This window comes from Balearica regulorum, chromosome 2, assembly GCF_011004875.1.
Source record: "Balearica regulorum gibbericeps isolate bBalReg1 chromosome 2, bBalReg1.pri, whole genome shotgun sequence".
Lineage (NCBI taxonomy): Eukaryota > Metazoa > Chordata > Aves > Gruiformes > Gruidae > Balearica > Balearica regulorum.
Window position 1 is genome coordinate 114981298 of NC_046185.1, and position 19497 is coordinate 115000794.

A 19497-nucleotide genomic window follows, 5' to 3' on the forward strand; every position below is an offset into this window, starting at 1 on the left:
CTGGAGAGAAAATAATGCAAATAATCAGGACACTGATGAAAAATGCAAATGTGATTTGGTTAGCCTTGGAAAAATTAATTTCTGACCTAGAGGGCCAAAGGGAAGAAAACCCTGCTGAATTTGATGTTTGTCTTTAATCCGACTGGCCATGGACAGACACCTCAAAATAATTTAGACTAAACAATGACACAATGCCAACAGGGAAAGTCATCCTTTCTTGTGCAATGATACATTGCTGAAATAGCTTCCTGTTGCCACCCCAGCTGATACTATATCATGTTCCCTCTTGCAGGATGGAGAGATGTGGTCTTCTGTGAACTGCACCATCTGTGCTTGTGTGAAAGGCAAGACGGAGTGTCGCAAGAAACAGTGCATTCCAGTCAGCAGCTGTCCTCATGTGAGTTTTTTAAAAGAACAGAGTTTTCTTCTCTTTTTTTCTCCACCATTATCTTTTTCAGTGTTTCTTGGACATATGTGCATGGCAGTGGGGCATGCAAATTGGAAAGAAGTGATCCTCTGGCATATTAATTTAGGCTGGCGTTCCCCAAGTGTGCTACTGCTACCCTGAATATGGGCTTCCTGCCTCTGTCCTTGTTCTGAAGAGTCTGTGCTCCTTTCGTCCTCCTCCCTTTAACTTTCTCTGTCCCAAATATCTGCACTGGAACATCTCTTTTGCATATATTTAATAGCTTTATAGAGTGGTGAGATGACTATGTTAATATTTCAAGAGCATGCATATTGTGAAGGCAAGCCACAGGAGGCTGTTGTACTTGCATTTCTCAGTGCATATGAGGCTTAATTCTTGGTTGAAAATGTAAATTAGACAAAGCAAAGCAAATTATTTCAATCAAGCCATGCTGCTTTCTCTAAGGTTGCAGCCTGAGTATTTTTTATTTGAAAGTCTGAAGTGAACCTAAAGAGTGGTGTAATTGTAACTTTACTTAATTGCTTCAAAAATTAGCATGACTCGAAACCTCAAGCTAAAGTCAGCCTTTGTTTCTTGGATTTATGTCACTGACAAATTATTTTGTTTTACTGGCTCAAGCTTTCAGAAGAGGGAGCTCTAAATAGCATCTCATGTAGGGGCAGATCTTTGAACAGAACTGCAGAAGAGAGCGCCAAGTCGTTAGCATTACACCTTCTCAGTGTTTCCTTCTCCATTCTGGAAGCCAGTGGGGAAAATATGAGTCACAGACACCTAGGTATAAAATTTTAAATGACAAACTCTAGTTTGTAAAATTTTGTACGTGTGAACTTTTGACAGCCAGAAGCGGTGGTAGAATAGAGAGCCTGTACCTTGGTGCTCCCTGTTCTGCTGTGACAGTGGGCTGCAAGAGCAATGCTGGCATCCTCAGAAGAGGTGACATCCTTTTCCTGTCACTCTGGCACTCATTGCAGAGGGCAGTTCTCCTGTTAAGGGACCTCATGTGAGATGTTGCATACATCTTAGGAAGTCTGAACAGATGGAGCTGCTCTTCTGGGAACCTGATGTGGCACATGGCAATCAGGTTTGCTCCCTTCAGGCCATTCACAGTATAAGCAGGAGGTGAGAGCTTGGACTCTACAGGTCTCTTCAAATTCTTCTTTGGCTGGGAACACTGCATCTCATTTATATTCTCCCTGTGCTGATGCATTTCAAATGTTTATGATCCTTCTGAGATCAAATAACTAATATGGCTTAATATAGATCTTAATTGAAATACACCACTTCAGCAGTTCCCATATATAAATTTGAGCATTGAGATGATGAGTTGAAGTGGCTTCAAAAATGAAAATAGCGGTGGGTAAAAATTCACCATCCACAGTCCTGCAGCAGCATAACTGGCTGACTGACAAACTCGTTCAGCGCTGCTACACATCTGCTCCAAGGTTAACATGAACTCCTAAATTTCCCTAGACCTCTGACTTGAGTCCTCAGACAAGGTCCAGTTTCTTAGGGCTGAAAAGATCAGCTTTGTTACCCTGAAGCACCATTCCCTCCAGTATCTAACCAGTCAGCCTACTCCCCACCATAAAGTGTAGTCTACAGCAAGCTGCACGCAAACTCACCCTCCTCCACAGGTACACATTACATTTCTGCTCTTCCAAGCTAAATTGGAAGGACAAGTAGGAGAAAGAATGTAAACTCTAGTGAGATTTATTTTCCTATTCCAAGTGGGTACCAAGTGATTTTAAAGCAAATAATGTATGCTAATGGCTTTAAATCCTTTACTTTTCATCTGTGCTCTAGTCTATGATGAGATATTCTGTCACAAATCTATAAACATTAATTAAACACACCACATTATTCAAGATAAAGATATATTAGTGATTCTGATACTGAAAGTCTGGATATCACGTGTAGCGTTATGCTGCTGTCTCTGCAAACTGTAGAGGTGTGAACTCCATTTCTCTCTTCACATTATTTCTGGCAGTAAGCAGTCTCTACTGACTATTGAAGACTGCTGTGGAATAAAATGCTGTTTAGTGTCCCTTAGGGTGTCAGGCCACATAAAGTTATCTTATTAAAACTGTGTTACAATACACACAACTGAGTGTGAAAGGATTGAAGATTCACAAGGAACTTACAATATTATTCCTTGACTTAAATGCTTTGCCATGTGGTCTTAATACACTTTGCATGATGTTGTGGGGGTTTTTTTGTGTGTGATGGAATATTATTTAATTTATCAGCATAGATTTTAGCCAATTATTTCTTGAAAGGATGGGTTTCAAAGTTTCTGCAGAAATTTCCAATACCATGCAACCATTTATATTATTCAGTGTGTTGGTGGCAGGCTGACATACTTTCGAAGACTGTTTCTGCCATTTCTTTCATTTTCTTCATAGGAATAGGCATATTTTTCTGTTTCTTTTTGGAGCATTTAATCCTGTATCAGTAATTACAGGAAGTGTCTTTCCTAGCTTCTTTTCATCTGCAGCGGAGGCAATACATCTCGCATATTCAATCCCTCCTGTCATATTTATAGTAAAATCAGTCCTCCTTGGGCCTCTAGTGAGCCTTGTGGCTTGTGGTTTCTGTTTCTTACTTTCTGGCCGCTGATTCCAGATAGATATTCCCTCTCTTGGTTACCTGGAGTGTCAGCCTGCAAGGTGCGGTACACGCTGGCCCCCATCCAGCAAAGCTATCGAGCATGTGTCCAGTCCTGCTGAAGTTAGTAGGCCCTCCATGTGTGCTTAAACTTAAACACATGCTTAAATACTTTATAGAAAGGGAGTAATCTCAACACTTGGCAAGACTGAGTTTCAGAGATCCTTTAGACCTTTTCTTAACTAATTTACTATTCACTCGCCCTAGACCTGCTCCAGCCTCTTTCTTGTCTTGTGACATCTCCTTTCTGATTACCCACCCTTATCATTTTCCACCTCCTCTCCTTACACCTTTGCGTTCCCCACTAACAATGTAAGCCTGCAGTAATGGTCAGTGGTCACGGACATGTCTCTTTTAGTACTGCTAGAGGAAAGCCTGGTGAATTTTACCACATACAGCCTTCTCTGAGCTCCAAGGCTGTGCAAAAGTTAATAGAATTAAATGCACGGCATGTGAAGACATTTGCAGAGTTTGATTCTGTGGGTAAATTTTGAACCCGTGAACTTCAAGTGAGTTGAAAATTTATTCAGAACACGTTCTCCCATCTCTAGCACAGACTGCATTTAATGTTATACACATCTGTTATTATTACAAACAAAAAGTTGCTGTTTCTACTCTAGTGCCAAATGAAGCACAAAAAAACAACAGCTGTTGCTATTGCACAACCAAACAACCCCCTTCTCCCCCACAATTAGTCTTGCCTTAAAAAAAATAGAAAATAAAAACCTCAGACATAAAATTGAAAACCTCATAAAAAAGAAGAAAAATCCCAGAAAATAAATAGACTCAAATGTGGTCTGCTTATAAATATTCATAGGGAAAAATGGGATCACATCACTTAGCCCACTCCTAAGGGAACCCTCAATGCTAACGAACTCTTGCAGCACATGTTAGCAATAATGGGTTTCCTTATTCTACAAGACAAAAACAGGATCTCAGGCCAACATGGTGGCTCAAGTAACCAGCCTCAGCAGGCTGCCTTGGAGATTCCAATTTCACTTGAATTTTTGCCACTTCCAGCTCGGCTGATGATTTCAACTCTCTTATTGAAACGGAGAGGTAAGACGGTGCAGTGCAGTGTGTGGCATTCGGCTGCACCTCTTCCGTTCATACAAATAAGTGTTGCCAAGCTCCCTGTTTCTGTGCAGTTTTAACAGTTCCTCCTTTAAGGAGTTTTGTCCTAGCAGGTGCTTGGTAGGTCTCCCTGTTGCAGCCTGGCCCTCAGCTATTCTCTTTACTCTGCAGCCTGGTAGTCACGCAAACATCTAAGCATTGCCCACACCGCCAGTGACACTCTGATCCAGCCCTTTTCTCAAGTCCAGATGTGCCTCAAGTCTGTTCACATGCAGTTGCAGATTCAGAGACAAGCTTACACTGAACTTTTATGCCCTGCGGATGATGAGCGCAAGCACAGTCATCACCAAGCTCTCATCCATGCCATCTGGGTACATCAAGCACGAGCAGGACAAAGCGCACTCCACTCTGCCCTGCCGGCAGATACTCGGAGTTCACGTCTCCCCATGCACGTTGTGAAAGCTTGGCTGTGCCCACTTCCCGCTCTCTGCATAGACTTGCGACCTATTTCTGGTCTGTTTTCACGAGCATTTCTGAACTGTTAAGTTGGCTGAATAGCACGGCTCCATTTGCTCGCTCTCGCTGGCTGCTCCTTGCTCACCTGCTTGATGATGCTCACAGGACCAGTGGTCCCACAAAGGGGACTTTCTCTGTGTTCAACTGCTGTTGGAGCAAAGGGTCGGTGCTGGGGAGTAGCACAGCTCCGTAAGCCTCTTCCTTCCCTATATGGGAAAGCGGGCAAGCTCCAATATCACCATAAGTTCTGTTACAACCCATGCCAGTTTTTGCTTGGAAAAACACATCATTCAGTCTGAAATTTTCCAGGCTTATCCTCTAGCTTGATGGTTAGCTTTAGGGAATTTAAGTAAAATCAGATAGACCATCTTTTAATTCTATGAAGACTGAAGAGGAGCATGAATATACGTACAGAGGCATACGTCCTGCTTCTAGCCAGCCTTGTGTAAGACACAACCATAAATAAAATTGACCTGGGCAGATCGGTAAATAAAGACTCGAACCTTTTGCCCATATTACTATGACTAGACCAAATTGCTTGTTTTTAGACATTGCACATCCTTGGATGCATGCCCATTTACTTCACTGGGGAGATTGGTCCATGATTGGTGATATGATTTGGGGAGAGATACCATCAGATTTAGCCATGAAAGAAATCTGGCCAAACTAGATGTCCACCAGTGCCTCCTTCCTTCCTTCCTTCCTTCCTTCCTTCCTTCCTTCCTTCCTTCCTTCCTTCCTTCCTTCCTTCCTTCCTTCCTTCCTTCTGTAGGAAAAATGAATGATTTGGGGAGAGTGTGGGGGTGGATGTGGTGCAGATTGCCTCTGTGTGGTGACTAAAAGCATGTGTATAGGAAATGTATATATATTTTGGGAGGTGGGGGAAAAGGTAGGATCTTGTTAACCCCACAACTAGTCTGCTCTAGATATCTGTGAATACGAGTCCAAAATTCTCTCACACTCTCTCTAAAGAGAAAAGTGGTAACAGAGAACCCTTTTAGTATGTAATTTCTTACAAGACTGCCAGGAAGCTCTTTGAATAGTTCTGTCTGTTTTTAGCACCTGATATTTGAAGCTGTAACCAGGGCATTGAGTTCAAACACAACTTGAACTATTTTCAAAGGCTTATCCAGCCTTACAACATAACACAGTCATTGCTCCAAAAACTCTTTCATTAAATCAGACTGTCTTTCTCCCAATTAGGGTAAAATCCTGAACAGAAAAGGATGCTGTCCTATTTGCACTGAAAGTAAGTTCTTTCTTCTCATTCTTTAAATTCTTTTTTATTCTGTTGGAGAAAATAAATATAGTAGAAGTATGTTTGCTTTTCTGCCTTCTTTTTAGATGTGGCTAAAGGGCAGGTGATTATTGCTGGCCACAGATTTTGCCTCCTATAAATGTGTAAATTTAAAATAAAATGCCTGGGTATTTTATTTTTATTCTATCTTTTTTTTTTTCCAAATGACACTATTTTTGTCAAATCTGAGATGCTGCTTTTTGAAGGATATAGTTGGCCTGTGAAATTTATGGGTAATAAAATAAGCAAATGAATAGAGTTGTAACTTTTAGCACTGAGTACCTTTTATACCTGTAAATAACAGCCCAGCTATGTGTATATATAATCCAACACCTTTGCAGGTGATTTGTGAGAGTTAAAAAAAGGTGTGCAGAAATCTGAGACACAGTCTGGGGCAGCAATGGAAAGTACAATAGAAAGCTATCCTTCTGTCTGTATGATGTTTAGCTCAACCATCACCTTTTTATCCCTTTACTCTTCACTTCAGGAATGATCATCTTATGATATCACTTGTGTTCTCTCCTAGTCAGCAAACCATGCACTTACTTACACAAATATTATCTGTAAGCTTGTCCTATTTAAGTCAACAGGAGGCCAGACTTCACTGAACTTAACAGGATACAATTACATATTTCCTTCAGGACATGTTTAAGTATTTTACCAAATAGGGACAGACTGTTAAAATGGGGTTTTATGATTTATAGGAAGGCTTCTGAAAGAGGGAACAGGTTTTTAAAGACAGTGTTTCCTATTCTTTTGTCTAAAATCAAATTGGTTTTGCTGATCAAGTGAATTCTGGGTGCTCTTGGGTTGCACAAATTCCATATGCTAAATGCCTGTTTTTCCACTCTGCAGCTCAATTATTTTAAAACATGTAACTTGTGATAAAATAAATCTAGTTTGCAAGTCTTCAGTATCAAAATGAAATTAAATACAAGTGGCAACCTCAGAAACACTTGAAATAATACCGAGCAGAGGGAGAAATGAAAGAGGATTCAACTGACCAGCAGTTGATTTCATGTTAGCTCAGTTTCAAGGGAGAAGAAATTTGCATAGACCTCTGCTCAAACATGACATGTCAGTAGTGTCATGAAATTATTGATCTCTGTCTTGCCTCTGTTCTTATTTTCCAGTCTCATTTAACCTTTCTCACGTGTTCTTTTGTAACATGAGAGAGGATGAAAATAACAGGGCCAGCCATTCTCTCAAAGCACAGGAGACCCTCTACTGTAAGGTGTTAAAAAGAAGACAGTACAGTGACTCCTTCAGAAATGCTGCCAGAGAATGACAACTTGTGATAACTGTTTCATGGGAGAAGGAGGCAAAAAATAGATTTCTTCAATGTAAAAATAACTCATCTAGGAACCAGGTTCCCTAAAAAAGTCAGAACGTCTTGATGATATAAGAAGGAAATAGTCATGACTGTAAGACGTGTAACATTAAGGGCATCAAGGGCAATCTCCTCCCATGCAGATCTGTAAAGAGCCTGGCTCCATCTTCCCAGTAACCTCCTTCTAGGTACTGGCAGACTGCTCTTAGGTCTCCCAAAAGCCTTCAGGATAAACACCCTTATTCCCTTAGCCTCTTCTTATGGGTCTCATCTGCATTGCACTGGCTGTGCGTGAGGCTGGGAGGCTTGTTGCACCGTCCTGCAGTGGCATGCTCTTCTGTTGCACGTGAAACAGAGGGGTCCTTTTTTTTTTGGAGAGTTGTCTCACTACGGACTATTGCTGATGCTGAGCTGATTATAAGCTTTTATGATTAAAAGGCCGTTCCTAGCTTTTATCAGGTAATGTAATCGAAGAGCTTAAATACCCACTGTCATAGAGCAGTGGCTGCTGCCACTAGCTGTTTTAACATTAGCATTTTTAACAGTTGCCATTTGCAAGGAACTAATTCCACCTTTGCACCAGAAGTGCTGTAAATCTCATCACGACATAAGACAGGCGAAAGGCATGAGGATTTCAGTGATGATCACTATCTCAGTAATTAGAAACTTTGCTAATTCAGCCAATTTCTGATGAGATAAGATGTACATGCACAGCCCTTTCCCTCACCCACCCACTCATGTTGATCTTCTCTCTACATATTAAGACACCAGACATTTCTGGCGGTCCAGCAGATATTAATTTTCCAAAGTAAAAACAACATAGGAGGTACAAGAACATACTGTACACAGGAGAGCTTTGAGTACAGTTTAAATGCAGCCAATTTCTACGAAGTGGGTCAAAAACAGTCACGTTGTTAAAGGATACACTTTAAACTGGAAAAAAAAAAAATAATCAAAGGATTATTTTCAAAGCGGTTTGTTGCAGAGAGAAAAAGTACCTCGTCTCCTAAAGGGCTGGAGAGTCTTTTTTGTCTACTGTTGCCGAAGTTAACTATGGTTAGTTTTGGCATGCTGCTGTTTAAGCTCCATGGCTGGCGTACAGTTATCACTAATTAAACACAGTGGTCATACCAGTGGAAAATTCAACAGTTTAGTTTATGCTGCTGTAAAAATGTAATGAAATGTACTCTTTTGGGCTTGATTTAGAAAAATCACCACTGACGTCAATTCCATAAATTAGTAATCCTATGTTAGACCAAGGTCATTTTCATATTAAAAAAAGAAAACACTAAACCTGAGTTCAAATAACATTAAGAGACTGCTCTCAACTCCACACAAAGATGGGAATTTGCAGTGGAGGTTAAATCTTTTTTCTTGACAAAGAAGAATTGACAGGCCTTGCTGAAATTACAGCATGCAGTATGAAAGCTTCCTACTGCAACCGTGTAGGTACATTTTAATCATGATCAATAATCCTTACACAGTCTTACCCAAGTCATTGTGAGGCTTTATGGATGAAGTTTTTTTGAAGTGGACTGCAGTCATCTAGGTCTAGCAATACACATGATTGATTTTGCAGTAAAGGCCTCTTTTGGGGCAGAAAATTTCATTCATCGCAAATCATTCTGCAGCTTTTTTAATTGACAAAATCACCAATGGATCTAAACCAAAGTCAAGGGCATTTGGACCCAGCATTAGGAGTAAAAGGTTAGTACTTTCACCTGGTCTTGGATCCCTTTTGTGTGTTTTTATAGAAATACTGAAAAAAATGCTGACTCTTCAAAGAAAAAAGAAAAAAGGGAAGAAAGAAGGTGGGGTTATGCATTGTAGGTACCTGGGAGAGCAGGGAGTGGGACTAAAGGACCACATAGGCCCCTGCTGGTCCTGTTTCTTGTGTTATTTCCTTGCCATGGAGAAATACATCAACAAAAAGACTGCAATTGTTAGTTCATACTGGAATGCTGTTCATGATTTACCTCCTCAGCTCTTTCAGCCATGATGGTCTACTGTATAAATATGTATTTGGACAAATTGGAATGGCTATTTTATTTATGAAATAGACCATAAAGACTCCTGTGGAGTTTTTGACACCACACCTTGTAATGTGTATTATATCAAGCTGCACTATGCAGCGGTTATGAGTAAAGTACTCTATGGCTATGCATTTTTTACAGAAAAGCTAATGAAATTCTATTATGCGTGTTCTGTAGCTAGTTTTCAAAAGTTAATAATGTGTTCTGTTTGATTTAGGGCTTAATTCAGCATATGGGCTAATTGCATTCAAAGTTTCATTTTATTTTTAAAAAGCTGAGATCTTTTTGAATTATAGATGTGCAACCAGAACACCCTTAACTGGTAAACTTGTATTTTTTCCTCCCTCTCCTTACTTAGAGAGTGTCCAAACCAATTTTAGTTATAATTTAAAGTATATTTTTCTTGGCCACTCTTAACTAGCTACAAGCCCAGAAGAGTGTGACCAGACATCTGGACATCTTGGACTTCAATTGACTGCTCTGATCTCCTGAAAAAATAAAACAAGCTATTCCATGAGCACCAGAGCTAACAGAGCCTGGTTTCCTATGGATTTGTGTCCCATTTCCTTTATATCCCAACAAATAATAAACCCAGCTAGAGACAATATATCCTGTGGCTGCTCTGGAGCTACAAGTGTGCTAATTGCCCAGCCAATACGCTCATGCTCTCTGGCTGGTCAGGATGTGTGTGCTGACTGTCTGTCTGGCCTCCACCAAGCAGTATATATATCTCGCCTTTCTAGAAAGGCTAAATACTGTCTGGTGGGGTAGGGGCATTGAGTGAAGGCAGAAAGGTACTTTCTGGCAACCACTTATTTTAATAAGTGGTTCTTACCTTTACTCAGCATACTAGAAATGAGTTGTCTTTCAGACTTCTATCCCTCCGTATTGGCCAAAATAGGTCGTGATTTCATAAACTTTATTTTTTTTTCCCCTTATGAGAGTACGTTAAAGCTTGGGGAATGCTAAAATGTTCTTTTCCTTGCTGATGCTTTTTCAGCTTCCTTTTTTGTATAAATGTGTTTTCAAAAACAGTGCTCCTTGCTACAGTTACTTTCCCCGTTACCTTTTCTAATGAAAGTCACTATTTCATTTGAATTGGGCACATGATTAGTAAATGCAAGGAAAGCGTGCCAAGAGTTCTATAGTATTCACTTTAGCACCTAAATACTATTATTATTAGTTTGCGAGTAAGCTGTAGAGCCTTAGGTGGGAGCCTAGCAAACTGCATGAATCACACATGTAGTTTAAGACTGTCAAATGTAAAAGTGTGAAGTCCATATTTAGTTGCTTAAAAAACAAATGTGAAAACTGCCAAGCTCCCAGAAGCTTTTACGAAAACCAGAAGTTTTGAATACTGATTTGGGAGCCTAAATGCAGGATTTCCAAAAGAGGTTTAGAGGTGTTTGCAGCCAGCTCCCAATAATGTTTAATCAGAGTTAAGTGCCTAAGGCGCTTTGAAAATCACAGCCTCCTGAACGCAGCTCCAGAGCCTTCCTTTGAAAAGTCTGTGTTTTTCAGGGACAGAGAGGGAATGAGTATATTTGCCTTTATGTGCATGTGTAGATGAGCAAAAGAAGACACTAGAGATTATGAATGCCAGGTTCAAAACAAGCAAGAAGCAGTGGTTCTTCATGCACTTTGCCTAAAGATATTGTGGATGCGAAAAACAATTTTGGGTTCAAGGGGAGATGGAACAAATTCACAGAAAAGAAGTCTGTCAAAGGTTACTAAATAAAGAGAAACCATGCCTAGCTGAGAAAGTCCCTAAGCTGAGAATAGTTGGAGGCTGGCGGAGTTTTAGGAGGAAGTATTATATGTAATTGCCCTTTTCAAACTCCACCCTAGACAGCTGATAGAGACAAGGAGTATCCGCAATAAGCTGGGAGCAATTAACTGTAGGAAAAAAAGGGAAGGATCTTCACCCATGACCCTCTGCCTTGTTAGCACAAGCTAGCAAAAATCATAGTCCAGCGTTGGGGAATGTAGCTTTGGTGATGCAGTGACACCTCTCCATCCGTTACATCCCAACAGAGGAGCAAGTCACACATGATCCTAACCGGAGAACTGGTGCTTCCAGTAGATTTCAAAAAAAAGCCAAGCAGAAAGACTGGTTTGTTTCAGAAGGATAAAAAAAAAAGGGGGGGGGGGGGGGGGAAGCGACAAACCATAAAACATGATGTGATTGAAACTCTCCCAAAAGGAGATAAACAACAACCCAAACCCTAAAAATGGCAGGAACTCTTTTCATGTTGCCTGTCTTTTGCAGTTGTGTTACACCCGGTATTTAAGGTTTATTTCTAGGCCATCCAGTTCTTCTTCCTGGCAGCGCCTGAGTTATCGCACACACTCTTGCAGGGTGTGGATTTTTTTTTTTTTTAAACCCCACAATTTTAGCAAACCTTTCAAGAATGTTTTACACAGTGATATCAAAGAATCAATTATTCAGGCTGGTTTTAGGTAGATTTTCCCTCCCCCCCATTTCCTTGGTTATTGAAGAAAACAGTGAAATTTGGATCAGACATTCAGTTATCCAGTCCAAGATATATTCTTTTTTATTTTAACTGCACTGCATCAAGTTGACATACGATGTGACACGATGTAACATAACATAAAACAACATTTCTCTGCATAACACATTAGAAATTAAAAATAAATATTTCCTTTGGATCCCATCGGTACTATCAATTTCACTTGCACATCTCTAAATTATGTTTGTTCCTCTCATGTCTTGCCTCTTAGCCACTTGCTTAGGTGAAGAACCAGCCTCCCCCCTCCCAATACGTTAGTTAATAACATGTATAACATGTCCATGTTCTTGGCCTCTAGAAACACAGACAAAAACCAATTCTCTCCTATGAAATCTTCACTGATGTTTGGGCTGATTTTTTTTGTTAGTTTCCTTGTTTTCATAAAAGTTGTCATTAGGTTTAAAGAAAAATTAAAGCCTGAAAAGTGAAATAGAATCTGAGCAGGTAATAAAATGTACCTTAATATTCATCATGCAGATAATTACATGAGTACATAAGGAAATCAGAAACACATTAATATGATTTAATAATGATAAAGTCAGATTGTCTCCATCTAAACTCTACGGATTCTTTCCGTTTGGTAAAAATTACGTTGGGGATTAAAAACTATATGGTTCCTGCCAATTTATGGAGAATCAAATAATATTTTTAAGGACTTTGGAAAATATTGATATCCTCACTGGTATCAGTGAGGAAAATGAGACTCACAGAAGTGCACGTTTTTAAAAGCACTCTCTTATGTATGTGTCATGGTTTTCAGGCTCTGTTTAAAGCCCTTTGTGCCTGATTTCCAGAGGTGTTGATCAAATGTGGTTCATTTTGACTTTCAATGCAGCTGTCAGCATGATGTCCTTGAGAAATCAAAACTTTTGGTCCCTAGTTGCCAAACACAGTAACGAAGCATAATAATGATGCCAGGACTAGTCACCAGCTTAGCTGCAGAAGCATGCGTGTGGCAAGTTAGGGGTAAAATACAGATCTCCCAGGTACCAGCTCTGTGATGGCTCTGCACCATGCGGTGAGGGAGACTTGAGGTTAGGCTTTAGGAAGACCTTACTTGCAGTAAGGACAGCCAAAGCACAGGTTGCTAGACGCGGCTGTGGAGTTGCTGTTACTACCGCTCTTTAAGAGCAGGTTAGGTAAACGTCTGTTAGGAATAACATAGGTACTGGAGAAGGAAAAGGTAATGTCTCCTGGGGTCCCCTTCAGCCCCATTTTGTGTGTCTCCGGTTAGGTATCCTTGGACGCTCTAACTATAGCTAGAAAAATGCCAGAAACATAGCTGCTTTAGCATTGCACTCTGCCTAGGGTGAAAAACCCTCCTGAGAAAGGTGGATTGTGTAGTCAGAGCTGCATTGCACTCCACTGAAGGAATTCCCTGCCTCTTCTCCATAACATCCATGTCTCCTTCTTTTTTGTAGGTTTGAATTTGCGGGTTTTTAGCTGCCTTTTCAGGCGACCCATTGTTAGTTGGATTTTTTTTTTTTTTCAGTGAATAAATTGTACTCCCTGTTACTCTCCCTTCCTTTGTTGGGTTTTGGTTGGGGGTTTTTTCTGCTTTTTTTTTTTTTTTTCTCTCTTTGATTGATGCTGTTCACAGCTCTCTGATTACTGAGTCAAATTTTGTTACTGCACCAAGCCCTCCCCCTAAAACAGGCATCATCTTTCAAAAGCAGCCTCAGCCCATGGGTATCCAGCTGGCAGTAGCAGTGTGCATTTCTTTGCCTTGAGACTCCTTCTTCCAGGAACAGCAGCAATAAGATGTGGTTAGGACCTATTGTTGTACCAGAAGGCTGCAATGCAAATAAATTTGTTGCTCTCTTTGATTGCGAGGCAATTCAATCAATTGCAGGGTAACTGCAGGGTAACTCAGCATCGTTGACACGATTGTGGAAACGTTCTGCCTCTGACCAGCGTATGGCTGCAAACATCAATAAGAAATCTCCCTCCATTTGTAATGAGGCAAATAATTGGTAGAGATACCGTGCCTTTAGATAGTCATTGCATCACGTTTGTCACGTACTGCTGAATTTTAGTTGGTAGCATGATAACAGTAACTACTACAAGTCAGTTGTGTATATACAACATATATGATAGCTTCTAACCCTGAATAAAGATGCTGGTTCTACAGATAATTTGGAGAAAAACCATAAATATACCTAGTTTATAAATGTACAATATTTATAAGGGTGTCTATGTAAAATACAGACAGGACTGGGTTCTGCTACAGTGGTCTGATGGCTTTTAATTTCAGGAGATCACCCCTGCCTAACTGGGGACATTAAAATTAGCCTCAAAAATAAACATGTGATGTTTTGAATTCTGCTTCTGTTAGTGGATTAGGCTTTGCTCCCACAACACAACTTAAGGGTGGGAGCTCATCCCAGGGGAATCGAACTGTCGGAGAGGAATGCCTGCAGTCTTAGATACTTGTTTGCACTCCCAGAGCTGGCAGCAGAGAGACAGGCTCCTCCAGAGAGTAATTCCCCATGTGTTAAAAGAGATGTCTAAAGCTGGTGAGATGAAAGACTTTCTAATCATGTCTGTTTCTCTCTGTCAGTGAGAGGGAGACTCGATGAATTGCTTAGACTACACAATTCATGTTTGGAAAGCTGAAGTCAGGTGGGATGGCTCCCATCACACATCTCCAGAGACATGTGGGCTTTGCAAGCCCAGGGCTCTGCCTGCTCTTGTATCATGAGTGGGGCTTGTATTTTATGGAAATTAAATAATTTGAAAAATTTCACAGGCATTGTAATAACCTGAACTGTTCAGGTGGTACATTATGTTTAAGAGACAAACATACAGGTTGGATGATATGTCTTTGGTTCCTAGCTACAGGTTAGCCTTCCTATGCTGCCCCAAAGATTAATTGGTCTTTGGTACCCATCAGCTTTGGGAAAGACTTCTACTAAAGCCATGAACCTTCTGTTTTTTAAAAAATATGTATTCCTAGCGGGTATCAGCCAAATCTGCCCTGTAGGGCAGATAGATTAGGTGAGAGTGGTATCCTCTAAGTTCTTATCAACTGCTTTTTTCAAACTGTGATTGATCCTGATATGGCGCTTTTGTTTCTCACTCACCTGCAGAGCCTGGAGTTTGCACTGTATTTGGAGACCCTCACTACAACACTTTTGATGGACGGACATTTAACTTTCAGGGAACATGTCAGTACGTTTTGACGAAAGACTGCTCCTCCTCTGCCTCGCCCTTTCAGGTGCTGGTAAAAAACGATGCCCGTCGGACCCGTTCTTTCTCCTGGACAAAGTCAGTGGACCTTGTGTTGGGCAGAAGCACTATCAGCCTCCAGCAGCACCTCACAGTGAAGTGGAATGGGACCCGCATCTCACTACCTTGCGAGACACCGCAATTTCAGATCGATTTGGATGGTTATTTGCTGAAAGTGACAACCAAAGCAGGTAGGGCAAGTGTGTGTATGCCTTCTCCCTGAAGAACTTCTCAAGTGCAACATAAACAGGAGTCAGTAAAATGCGTGATAGCGGTAATAAACTTAGTTATAACCCTTTAGAAATCTGAGGAACCCAAAGTGCTTTCAGAATCCCTGCAGCCCACAAGCAGACAGAGATCTCAGCTATGAGTTTGAAGTCTTTGCAGAACATTTGCTGAGCTCTGTTTCATTCTGCAGCTGACAATTAACTGCTTGCGTAGACGAATGTGCCATGATTTTCACTTCCAGTAACGTAAAAGTGGCTTATGCAGGGTCATAATTTGATACTTTTAGATAACAACATAGAGGAGATCAGTTCTTAAACATAACATTCAGGTTTTTTCCCAGTTGCAGCAACATACTTTACAGTCTAAAAGTGAGCAATTATATAAAATCATAGTTACTAATATCTGGCATGAGTTTAAGTTGTCAGATTATGGAAATATTTCACTGCGGCTACCCAGAAAAATGGAGGTCCTGGTTTGAAAACCAAGGCCTAATTTGCTGTTCAGTGCCATCTTGTTGGGCTTGCTTTGTGCTCGAGGAAGAGATTGTCTGTGAGGAACAGAGAGTCCACATCACCAGAAGCAAAAGAAAATCAGAAACTTCAGAGAATCTGGTACCTTATTTGTAGAAACAGTGAAAGGAGATAGCAGACTGTCAGGTGTTTTGAGTCCTAGAAAATACATTAATTGTCAAAATGCTAAACCAGAGGACTTGCATTTGTTTTGATAAACTGTCCTGAAACTATAGTATCCTTGCATAGATAAATACTGAGGGGAAGTTTAAAACTTTCTCATTAGCATGTGTTAGGTACTGCTGTAGTCCTGAGAGATTTCACTTACACAGTGAAGTACTGTTTCAGTGAGAATACTGTTTACTGTTAATTCAATTGAATGCCATGTGAAAGCAGTGAAACCAATCTTTCTTATGAAGTGATATGGTCACAGGCATGACGCATAGTCATACTCATTATCTAGCATAATTTTTTTTCAAGGGGGACACCAGCACCCACTGTTGAGCTGAGAATTTAGACACCTGTTCATATAGCCCCTGGAAATGTAAGTCTGCATAATGTGGATCCCAGCTCTGGGCTCATTCCTCAAAGTGGCAACGCAGATTTTTGTGGCTGTCTGTAAAATGCACACAAGTTGACCATTATTCACAACTTCTAATTAGAAGCATCTTGAGGGTTTCTCTTTGCAGCCAGCTGAACGCTATGAATTCTGGCGATGTGGATTTCATTAGCCAACCACAGGCCAAGGAAAGGTTTTCAATCGGAGATGAATGACAGCTAATCCTGCTGCTATTCCATTTGTCTCTGGTGCAAGCCTAATAGATGACTACACATATCCTTGTCCATGTGTTGGCAGAGGGAGTGCAAACATGGCATATGACAACATACCAAACAGTGTGTAATCACTGCAAATTATAGCCTAAATAATTCCTCCCCTTAACGGAGTGGGATCAGGTTTCTCTCACTGAACGAAGCATGATGGGCCAAGTCCTCCTCTCCTCACCACGTAAAGCCTGGAAAGCAGCAGAACGGCATGGCTCCATTTTGCTGGGAGAGGACAAGCAGCAGTGAGGCTGTAGAGAAGAGGAATGTGCTGAGTAGAACTGGTTTAAAGACAAACCTTTTGTTCCACAGGAAATTCTGACTGCTGGGGGAGAAAAATTGGAAATTTTCTCTGTTTCAAAATGAAACATGGATATTTTAAAAAATATGTGTTTTCCCAGTGTAGGGTACAAAAAGAGGGGGAAGGCGGAAGTAATGAAAAATAAGCAAAACCACTGCACCAGAAGCAAAATTTAAAGTAAAGTTGGGGCTGGGATGTGCAGGGTCTGATGCTTACAGCTCAGCCAGTATTCCCATGGTTTTTGGTTTTCCTTTTGCAGAGCTGGGAGCTGAACCCTGGATAAAACAGGGGTGCCCAAAGCTTCAGGAAGCCTTGTGGTCCCTGGCTACAGGGCAATCTGCATGGCAGGGCTGTCCTGGAGTTGCATACCCTGAGAGTCCAGGCTTCCAGGCAGCCCACCAGGCAAGCTGGCAGGAAACCAGCTTGGAGCCTTGCCTGTGCTGCGTTGGAAGTTCATTGAATCTGATATGTCTCCCTGAAGCATTTCAGTTCTGATGAATTGGCATTTTCCAGTGAAAACCTGTTTTGTTGCTAAATTCCTCACCAGCTGTAGCCCTGGATGCCATGCAGCAGCAATTCTGGCACCCTGCACTTGCAGGTACTTCGTCATGGATGTGGTTGGGATGGTGTTGAGTCCTTCTCTATAATTTGTGTGTTAAAAAGATGGGAGAGCAGACGGTCACAGGGCTGGTGTTACTCATCTGCCCCTCTAGTGCAGGAGCTTTTTTTTGTTGTTGTTGTTTCTGTGCTGATCTTTTGCATGAAGCCACTTTGCTGAGGTTTTCTGTACCACTTTGGCACTAAATCTTTAGGGAAGAGTGGTCTGCCAGCTCTCGCGGATGCCTTTACCATGAAAATCATGCAGAACAATTGATGGGAGTTCCTAGCATGGGGACCTCAGTGTGTGATGTGCATAAATCCAGAAGGATTTATTTTAAAATGCAGTAGAGCACATAGTGTGCCAAGTTAAGAAATCAAGTAACAAGTTGGTTAAGCATCCTTCAAAGAAAGGGGAAAATTGAAAAAAACCTAAAAAGCAACTCAGAGAATATACCTTTTCTGCACATCCCCAGATGCGACAGATGCTGCATCCTTTGCTTCGTGTCTCTTGGATTCTGATCCTTGTCCAAGTGAATGGGAAACTCATCCATTTGGGGGGTGGGGGGGCGCGGGGGGAGGAAAGGGGGGTATAGGCACCAAGAAACTCTTCCAAACAATTTCTCTCTGCCAAGGAGACCATATCAAACATCACTCCATAGCGTAATCCCGTCTGTCACAGCTCTTGTTGGTTACAGAAACCAACTCAATTTTCTGCTTGTGAACAAACAAAAAGGCACACACTGCACAGTGCGATCAGGCTCTGACAAAATTATCATGTGTGTAGGAGTAAATACCCTTCCTCGTTACCCCAAAAGGGAATATGCTCCATTATGGACAGAAACCTTTAGGCCATTCATCAAAGCTAGAAATTACCCTTCCATCTGAGCAATTACAGCAGAATATAGTGTAATTAAACAATACCCAGCTAGAGGAAATACAGCCTTTTGTGGTAGTTAAACTGTGAGTCTTTTGAATCAAATCCAATAATCAAAGCAGGACTCTTTGGATTTAAAAATGTGCATTTTTATGTGCTGAGATGAAAAGTCATAATTTTATATTATTCTTGTCACAGAGCAACTTATAACAAGTAGATTAACTTAACTCTCACAAAAGACACACAAATATTGAGGATAATTTTAGAGTTAAGCTTTCATAATGATTGTGAGTGGTTTCACTGAAAGTCAGTAAGTTTTGGCTTGAGAAAAAAAGTGGTAAAGAGAAAATTAAGATAGAATTATTAGCCAGTCTATTGTGACTCTGCTTAAAGTCAGCAGCTTCGGAGGGAGCTTGTTTGGGGAAGAAGTTGAACACTGCCTTAAAAATGGAGTTATTTTTCTGAAGAGAACTGTTGAGAATTTGTATCTTGATGCTTGAAGCTTTGAGAAAGTTTATGTGATTCTCAAGTCTGAAAAAAGTTTATAAGTTAATGGCAAGGTTTTTCTAAATGCCGGCACGGCAGTATTAATCGGGTGTCTGCAAATCGAGCTGTGTTTTGTTTTGTTCTGTTCAGCGTTGTCAGAAGCAAAGACAGCTGGAATTTGAATTTGTCCAGCAACGATAATGTATGAAGCAGCTTAAAAGGCAGCTTTCCCCCTTGCCACTGTGCTGGCCTCGTTAACAATTGTAGTCTTGCACAATTTCTCAGTTGGCTGGGTGTAAAGTGCCTTTGGAGGAGGACAGAGTGGCCCTATCCATGCTGGGTTTATTAGATAACTTGAAAGCGCCTTCAGGCATAGTCAACTCAGGACATATTTGTGCTATCATTGCTAACATATAGTGATAAGAAAACAACATAGAATAGACTGTAGTGACTGGTGATGCAGAATTACCTGCACAACCTTGCTGGGTAAATCATTCCCCAAACTCTTGGTGACATGGTGTAAACCACACAAGCTCCAGGACAGCGTGTACCGATGGCAAAGCACCCCTTCCATAGC

The 19497-nt window shown here is 40.9% G+C and overlaps 1 protein-coding gene across 5 annotated transcripts in view; it reads left to right on the top strand.

Moving 5' to 3' along the window:
* BMPER (BMP binding endothelial regulator) overlaps window positions 1-19497 on the top strand; it is a 147934-nt gene that overhangs the window by 82043 nt on the left and 46394 nt on the right. For all 5 annotated transcript variants that reach the window (XM_075745378.1, XM_075745379.1, XM_075745380.1 and 2 more), the window contains 3 exons: window positions 293-397; window positions 5885-5930; window positions 14962-15291. In XM_075745378.1, coding sequence (XP_075601493.1) covers window positions 293-397; window positions 5885-5930; window positions 14962-15291 — 481 coding nt within the window. The remainder of the gene's footprint in view (window positions 1-292; window positions 398-5884; window positions 5931-14961; window positions 15292-19497) is intronic.